Genomic DNA, 9,313 nt, shown 5'->3' on the forward strand with positions numbered 1-9,313 from the left:
ATAAAACAAAAAACAAACGAAATTTTTCAAAAAAAATCTACCAAAATTTAACCATTCATCTTCTTTTCTTCTACACTAAATTTTGGCATGTTTGGTGCTACACTGTTCTCTTCTTCTTCAAAAATAAACTAAACTGAGATTATCAATTAGCGGAGGTAAATTAGCTTGGCCACTTTGTAACTTTTTAGTTCCATCATCAATAATACCGTCTCTCATTTATTATTAAAAAAACATTGAGAATAAGAAATACTCATTAACCATTAATAGTATATTAATAATTGTTGTTGAACTTGTAATCCCAACCAGGAGAGATTACAAGCACATAGATCAAACACAGAGAAATCAAATCAAAACAAATTAACAAAAACCAGAAACTTGAGACTGAGATGATGATAATCGAACTTGTGCAGAGTTTGAATCAAAAACTGAGGCTTAGTATTGGTATCTATTGTGTTTGGATCCTAAAACTAATTTGGTTCTGATTTAATACTAAGGTAACTCTCAAAAACCAATGCAACAGTAAAGGCTATTTAAAAAACTAGAAAAACAAAGTGATGAACTTTAATGGAAATGCTATTTCAAATCTGTTTTAATTTCAACTAAAGCTCATAAAAATGGAAAGGTAAAGTTAGAGACCTTATATAGTGATCTCTCACTAACCTAGATGTCATAAGTTGAATTAAAAGGCTTTAAAATGAAAATTACATGTAGGAAATGAAAAAGTAAGAAAAAGCACTTTTGGGGCCACATTGCACAAACTGCCAAAATGCTAAAAAATGGTCGAGTTTTTACTTATTCTCCACTTCATCACAATATATTTCTATCTTTCAAGTTAAAATATAAAAAGTTGGAATGGAAACTTCACTGCAGCTGCATCTGAACTTGAATCAAACATCTTCCTAAACATCAATTTGTGCTTTCTAAATCAAAAGCCTCATAAAAAACAGGTAACAGTAAAAAAGCCCCAATTTTCTAGCCGCCATTGATGAACATTCAGCTAATCGAGCAAAAAATTTATTCCTTACTATATAATAGCTAAAATTGACTTCGTAATCAGACTCAGAGCATCAAGTCGATCCTTTATGGTCATTTGAATCATCAAAATCCATCAAGAATAGCGAAAGATAAGCTAACCCTAATTATTCGAAAGAAAGAGAAATTTTGGACAATAGAACAGTAACCTGAAACCCTAGGCAAATAGGGGCTTTTCAATCGGCTGATTTGCGAAGCAATTAAACATAATGTTATTGTTCCTGATGTTGTCACGATCATTTCCAGCTATGCCATGACCTTGGCAAATCGGAACTCCGGCCGGTGGAATCTCAATTGCATTTCCAGCTTCAACAGTTCTAAAAACTCCAGCAGCATCCTTGACTTTTCTTATAGCTACACCAAGGTCCTCAACTTTTTTCCAGTGTTTTGTTTCGTCCTCAATAGACAAAACTACTCCATCTTCTTTGATCTCTTCTGTATTGCTCTTAAACCATCCAGTCTTGATTCTTTCTTGCTTAGATTACTTCAGCTCACTTAGGAGAACTCCCATAAATGCTTTGATCCCTTCTTTCACAGCTTTTTCCATTGAAGTCTTGCTTTTCTTCAGCTGCAAGCTTCCTTTCTTCTTCTTCCTTTGAGATTTCTTCTTTTCAAAGCAAGATAAACTCTCCACTAGCTGTTATAATGCAGGTTCCACAAAACAACCTCTTCCAACAATAATGTCGTTCAATTTTTTTTTAATACTACTGTAGTGACTTTTAAATTTGATGCGGGACAAATTTCAAGAAATGTGTCGGGATTCGTGTCTCGCTCGGGCACGCATACAGCGACTCTCTAGACCATTCAAACAGAGCATGCTTGAGTCGGGTCTTGTTACCATCATCGTGCCTCTCGACGCTCGAACGGCCTATGGGAGCCTGAGAGAGAAAACCGATCGGTGTTTGACAGACATTCATACTCGGGGGCATGTAGGTCTTTACGAGTCTAAAACCTTGCCTATATAAATCCCTCAATAAATGAATGGGAAAACTACATTTTATACCCCTCTTAGATGATTCCGTGAAACAATTATACCCCTCCACCATTAAAAAATTGCCACAACACCAATTTCTGTTAAACCATTTTACATGGCACCTTGGATCAATCTTAACATGCCACGTGGCCTGTGATATGGAAAAAAATCGCCATGTGTCGCAAAAAATGCCACATGATCAACATACATGGAAAATCGGTTCGGTTCGGTCCATATTCGAACCAGACCGGTTAATTAATTTAATTTTATAAATTAATTATGTTAAAAATTGAAATTTAATTAAAATTTTAAATTTCTTTATTTTATAAATTATAAATATTTAATAAATTTAAATTTTAAATTTATATAATTATAATTTTTTATAAATAAAATTATAATTTTTTTTATAAAGTAATTATTTTTTGTTTAAAAAAGCATGTTTATTTTAAAATTACTAAAAATAAAAAATATTTAGAAATTAGTAAATTAATTTATTACTAATGATTAAAATAATTAATATTAAATTACTAAATTATTTTATTTTATTTTATTTTTATAAAAAGTTGTATATTTATTAGCAATATTTTTAAAATTACTACTACAGTCGAACATCGATAATATAATACCCGATAAATTAATAACCTCACTAAATTAATAATTTTTTCTCTCCCAAATTACGATTTTAAAGGTAATCTTATTTCGATAAATTAATAACCTCGATTGATTAATAAATTTTAACAATCCCGACATGATTAATTTAAAGAGGTTCAACTTGTACTTTCGTCTAAAAATAGATGCATCTTATAATAAGTACATAGAAAAAAACACACATGTATTTCTAGATCGGGTAGTATTAATGCATGTTTTTTCTTAAATTACTAACTATTTTTTAATAATAATTAATTCATAATAAATATTTATAAATATTTAATAATAAAAAAATAATTATAACTTTTATTTTTAAAATAATAAATTTATAAAAATTAAATTAATTAACCGGTCCGGTTTGTCTGGACCGGACCGATTCGTTTTTAGATTAGACCGAACCAATTTTTCATGATCTATTGATCATGTGGCATTTTATGTGACACGTGGAAAATTTTTTCCATATCACGGGCCACGTGGCATGTTTAGATTGGTACAAGGTGCCACGTAAAATGGTTTAACGGGAATTGCTTCCATGTGGCAATTTTTAACGGTGGAGGGGTATAATTGTTTAACGGAATCACCTAAGAGGGGTATAATTCTTCGATTTGATTTAGGAAGGGTATATTTGTTGGCATAATGATCTAAGAGGGATATAAAATATAGTTTTCTCATAAATGAACTCTCTCAAGTGACCTTTGGACAACAGTGGTTCATATGCTCTTTCTATTTCTAGAATGGCGAATCACTCATCCATACGTGGACCCGTTCCACAGGGTGATACATCCAAGATTTCCGGGTCTTGGACGAGCCTTGCAGGTCAGATCCTAGACCATAGACGTTTAAATATCGTCCTCGAGACCATGTGTCCTCTAGTCTGCACTAGAACTCGACCAGTCATCCCAGCATTCGGACTCCTCCCAATCAACAGCTCTCAAGACTCGAAGTAGATCAGCGTGCTCCTCACTTTTCTTAGGTTTAGGTTCGTCTTATCTTCGGACGAAACAAAATTTAACGTTTAAGTTGATGATAGTTTGGAATAGATTCTTAGAAAATAAAAATAATAAATTTATTTTATAATTCTAAATAGTGCCTCCCCTAGTAACATAGGCTAGAATGCTAATTTATACCTAATCAATACAGAGTAGACGCTCTATCCAACAATACATGATGCTCTTACATGATTTCATAAAGTATTTTTCATACAATGAGCTCTTTTCCAAAATTTTACTTTTAACAATTTGTCTTTCTGGCTTTCGAGCCAACATGTGGAACATCCAGAGGTTAATGAATAAGTCATGTCCTGTGTTGGTTTGACGATGCCCAAGTTGGTTTGTTGGTGAGGTTGATATTGAATAGTGTGTATTGAGGACATTATAATTTTAATATTATAAATTTTTTACTTTCTTCGCTTTTTAAATTAATATTTTATATAAATTTAAATAATTTATTGATTAAAATTTATTTATAGATTTTATTTACTTGTTAAAGGTAATATTGAACGGGCGCCATTATTATGTTGTCTGCAAGTAGGATATTCTTAAAAGTGATGTGAACGTGCATCTGTAAATTAAGCAAGAAGACAAAATTAGATTACGCAGAGACGAACAAGAACGAGTAACTAGTCAGTCTCTGTGCTTGGATTCAATCAAGGGACCCACCCCTGATGTTGTTTGACAATAGACTTTTAATCAATTTGATTGGATGGGAAGCTTTGTTCGACAATGGCAACTCAAGTAAAAAACGGCACTAAGCTTTCTTTACGTGTCTACTTATTCTTTCCTATATTTTACCTACATAGCATTAAAAATATATACTCCTTACTTTAATTAGGGGTTTTTTTATATATAAATTACATAAAAAAATACGATAATTAATTAAAAACGAAACAATAATTAATTAAAAATGAAATTAATAATATATTTAAATATAAATTAAAATGTTAAATATAACGATAAGTATAGTGCACCTCAAAAAAAGATCATGATCGATCATTGAAGACAAGAAGAAAAGCCTTGAGCAGCGGAATAGAAATAAGTTTTTAAAGGAAGAATTACTTGAAACAGAGACTTCTAAAGGTGAAATAAAAAATTTGAGGTTGTTGGATGTAATGGATTGATTTGACTGGTAGCTCCAATCCAACATTTATCATGTTTTTTGGTTTTGGTAGGAAATCAAACCCAATTGTTATTGTTATCTTGTCTTGTCTGTCGTCCATGATTCAATCCATGTTTTGTTTCGATATCAGACCATCGAATTTATCAGACAAATATAAACGGTTTGTTTAGCGATAAATCGCTTGCGGTTCTAACAATTTTTTTCCTTAATGAATTCGATGAGTGGAGGTGAGTTCAAAAATCATCTCCCATTTTGTTTTGGGAGACGTCTGCATTAATAATTCTTTCCCAACCAAAATTTACTTTTTACATTAAGGAAAATACAGCCTTCTTTCTTAAATGGTGATGGATGCCATGAAATGAATCATATTTTTATTAAGAGCTTCTCACTCACTTTTCTCACATGACATGCCACCATCTGTCCTGTATATTTCTCTCATACATATACTATACATGGTATTGGTAGTAGCTGCAGGAACTGGAAGATAATCTAATTAATATACAGAGGAGAAAAGGGCCTTCTTTAATCGTCTATCATTTCGACGAATCAATTTTCCTAAGATGGGGCTTCTGGATCTCTTCATCGCCTCCTCGATTCCAGTGTTAAGGGTTCTTCTCATAACTGCACTTGGCTCTTATCTTGCTCTTGATACAGTCAATATCCTTGGAGAAGAAGCCAGGAAGCATATCAATAATGTAATTCTCATCTCTCCATTCAATTCATCATTCCTTGTTTGGTTTTTTTCATTACCAATCATAATTCATGCATATAACCCATTTGTCAAGATGCAAAAATCTACATTTATGAATATAAAGATTGTCATTTTTTTTTACTTGATGAGCACTCAATAGTTTTGTAATGGTGGATTTTTCTTGTTAGGTTGTATTTTATGTCTTCAATCCAGCTCTTGTTTCATCCAACCTTGCTGGAACTGTTACTTACGAAAGCTTCTCCAAATTGTAAGTCTCATGCATGATTGGCTATCAAGTAATTAGGATACATTCAATCAATTACTAGTAATGATTAAATATCTGAGATAATTATCAATATTAATTCTTGGTTGAATTGAATATGTAGGTGGTTCATGCCATTCAATATTCTCTTCACATTTGTAATAGGTTCATTACTTGGATGGGTGGTCATCCTCATTTCAAGACCTCCCCGAAACTTCGAGGTCTCATTCTGGGTTGCTGTGCTGCTGGTAATACTTCTCCATCGATTTCAAACTTTTTTTTCCTCCTTAACCGAGTGTATGATCTAAACCGAGTTCGATGAATGTAATAACAGTAAATTTGGGGAACATTTTTCTCGTCATAATACCAGCAGATTGTAAACAAAGAGGCAGCCCTTTTGGATCTCCAGAAACTTGTCACTCTTATGGAATGGCATATTCATCACTTTCAATGGCGGTACGATAGGCCACCCACTAATTAAGACTTGCATTTGAACTCGATTGGCATGAATTTATGTTGCTTATTTATTTTTATTTTTTTATATGCAGACCAGAGCCATATTTTTGTGGTCTTATGTGTATAATATCGTGCGGGTATCTTCAAGGAGTAGTGAATCCGACGAATTGAAAACAAAAACCGAAGCAATAGACAAATCATCTCCATCAAGCTTGGAAAGTTGCAGAGAACCGCTACTTTCTTCCAAGGAATCGTCTGAGGATCGTTATGCATTGCCCTGTACTAGGTCTGAGAATAAAGCAGAGGTTGATCATAACTCATTTCTTTAACTACTACATGAAAACTCCTCCTGACTCTTTGAGGCTAATTATTCTTATATATCTTTTGGATAACAGGAAGCAGTTGAAGGTAAATGTAGCAAGCTTAAGAAGCTGGTAGAAAATGCAAACCTCAAAAAGTTATTTTCCCCTTCAACTAATGACAGCGTTCCAACTTGTCTCTAACTTCCTTTCATGTTAATGTTCGGCAAGTGTTTGTCCCTGGATCGATGACAGTGTCCTTTTGTTTAGGTTATCTTTGTCTTGTGCTTCTTTTATTTTGTTCTCTGCCACAAGACTATGTATGGATAAGTTGACGCATGATCTAATTTCATGATCATGGTTAAATTTAGCCTTTGCTTAGTTGGTTTATTTGTCATCTCTTACGCAGATAGCTGGTTTTGTAATCGGACTTATACCTTCAAATCCGAAAGATTTTGATTGGTGATACTGCTCCTTTGCGAGTGATTCAAGACTCTGCATTGTTGTTGGGGTACTTAAATCTCTATATCTCTTCTCCATTACTGTGTACGTATTTTTTACACCACCAGCTAAGTTTCTCGTCTTTCTTTCCTGCCTGTAGAGATGGAGCCATCCCAGCTCTGACACATAATCGGAGGAAACCTTCTAAAAGGTAGGTATTAGAGCTTGTTATAATCCAGCTTGTTAAAGAAAAGTTGTGGCTGGTAATGCAACTGATGGTGGTGTTTTCCAACAGGTTTGCGAGGGCCGGGAATGAATAAGTCTATTATATTGGGATTGTCTTTGTCCGATACGTTGCCCTCCCTCTGTGTGGAATTCTTATCATAAAAATGGGTCTCCGTTATGGTTTTTCGCATGGTGATCCTTTGTATCAGTTTATTCTTCTGCTGCAATATGCAGTTCCACCGGCTATGAACATAGGTAACATCCATTTTCGACCATAATACTATATATAATTACTCTTTTCGACCATAGTATATGGTTTCTTTTTCACACGATTTTACTCTCTTGTGCAGGTACCATTACTCAACTATTCGGAGCAGGAGAAAGTGAATGTTCTGTTATCATGTTGTGGACTTATTCATTGGCTTCTATCTCACTAACTCTTTGGTCAACTTTCTTCATGTGGCTCGTGTCTTAGTGTAGAAGAATGTGTGCAATGTTTTTGAATCAACATATCGGGAGAGACAACTTCAAGACGAGAGAATATTCAAAATCTTGAGATTTATCACCGTGAATAATGGAGAAAATTTAAAGATGCTGTTGTGCTGAGAAAGTGAGAATGAATTCAGTCAGTGAGTGGTGCTGAAAATGAAAGACGGTCAATTTCTTCTTGCAAATTTATTAAAATGAAATCTGAGTACTCAAATTTAGCAATTGGAAATTAAGTAATCGTCGTCATTAAGAAATTCATACTGCTACAACCATCTGTCTGATAAAACTGCCTTACTTTGATTTTGCAGAAAACCATTGTCATTGAGAAATTAAAACTGCTAGAACTCGTACGATACGATAAAAATCAAACAACACGACATGACTAGTAATAATATGCTTGAGGAAAGCAAATAGAATTTCTCTAAGAACTTCTTCAGAGTTTATCCTTCTCCAGGTCATCAAAGTAAGGGTGCTCCATGGCTTTCTTTGCCGAAATACGTTTTGCAGGGTCATAGATCAGCATTTGCTGCGAATTAATAGTAACAAACTCTTCAGTTCTTAATTATGATGAAAAACAAAATAAAATAGAGATGTGAAAAGCCATCAAATTTCAAAAATTACCCGAAGCAAATCCAAGCCATTATCGTCCAAGTGACTGCTAGGAATAGCAGCTTTGATGCTTCGAGGGTTCCACTGAGGGTACTCATGCCAGTCCTTATAACTGCTCACTCCAGGCCACACCTCTTCATTTGGAGTCCCAAGCAGCCTGTTTATTCCAAATGAACGACTAAAATCAGGATTTACCAAAGAACAAAAGTTGGAACGTGGAACATTGGTGAGAATAAAATACCTGAAAATATGCAGGAGTTGTTGAAGTTCAGAATCACCGGGAAACAGAGCTTGAGTGGTGACAAGTTCAGCTAAAGTTAAGATTTAAAATGAAAACCAATCAGTTAAGTCAGCAGTTTAAAAACTTAAGTACTATTTCAAAGCTAAACAGGGAAGAAGAACGATAATTACCGAAAATACAGCCGACAGACCACATATCTACTGCCGTTGAGTAATGGGTTCCTCCTAGGAGGACTTCAGGAGCCCTGTACCACAACGTCAATATCTGGATACAAAAAAAAAATTCAAATAAATAAATAAAGGAACTAATGAAAATAATCCTTCCTACACAAAGGAAAAATTGAATGTTAGTGTCACCTCATGAGTGAATTTCTTCATTGGAACAGTGAATGCTCTAGCAAGTCCAAGGTCAGCTATCTTAAGCATCATTGTCTTTCGGTCCATCAACAAGTTGTGAGGCTTAAGGTCCCTGTGCAAAATTCCATGACTATGGCAGAATGCAACACCTTTGCAAAGTTGGAACATCAAACTCTGCAGTGATAACACACAAATCGAGCAATGAGGCTAATGTGCTAATAATAATCAAGAATCATGCAAGAATGATGATAGTTCTCTGTTTGTAAATTACCTTCACAATATTTTCAGGAATGTCCCCCCCGGTTTGGCGAAAGCTTCGAAGATATTTCTTTAGATCAGTATCCATGTACTCAAACACCAGGTACAGTACTGTCTTTCCTTCTTTATTATGTCCTTGTTTGACATCCATCAATCTGAAGATTGATAGAATTATACAATATTAAAAATTAAACCAAGACCGCATAATGCAAGTACCA

At 34.0% G+C, this 9,313-nt stretch overlaps 1 protein-coding gene and 1 pseudogene across 1 annotated transcript; one reads left to right on the forward strand and one right to left on the reverse strand.

Moving 5' to 3' along the window:
* Positions 1–5,328: 5,328 nt before the first annotated feature.
* LOC139881341 (protein PIN-LIKES 3-like) lies at positions 5,329–7,617 on the forward strand (annotated as a pseudogene).
* Positions 7,618–8,064: 447 nt separating this feature from the next.
* On the reverse strand, positions 8,065–9,250 carry LOC139881346 (cyclin-dependent kinase B2-2-like; the record flags this gene model as incomplete). Its single annotated transcript, XM_071865833.1, has 6 exons — positions 8,065–8,157; positions 8,253–8,397; positions 8,482–8,551; positions 8,652–8,745; positions 8,838–9,011; positions 9,109–9,250. Coding segments are annotated over 6 exons (718 nt in total), but the record flags the coding sequence as incomplete, so codon positions are not given.
* Between the last annotated feature and the right edge of the window lie 63 nt (positions 9,251–9,313).

Source organism: Rutidosis leptorrhynchoides, unplaced genomic scaffold (assembly GCF_046630445.1).
Source record: "Rutidosis leptorrhynchoides isolate AG116_Rl617_1_P2 unplaced genomic scaffold, CSIRO_AGI_Rlap_v1 contig143, whole genome shotgun sequence".
Classification (NCBI taxonomy): Eukaryota; Viridiplantae; Streptophyta; class Magnoliopsida; order Asterales; family Asteraceae; genus Rutidosis; species Rutidosis leptorrhynchoides.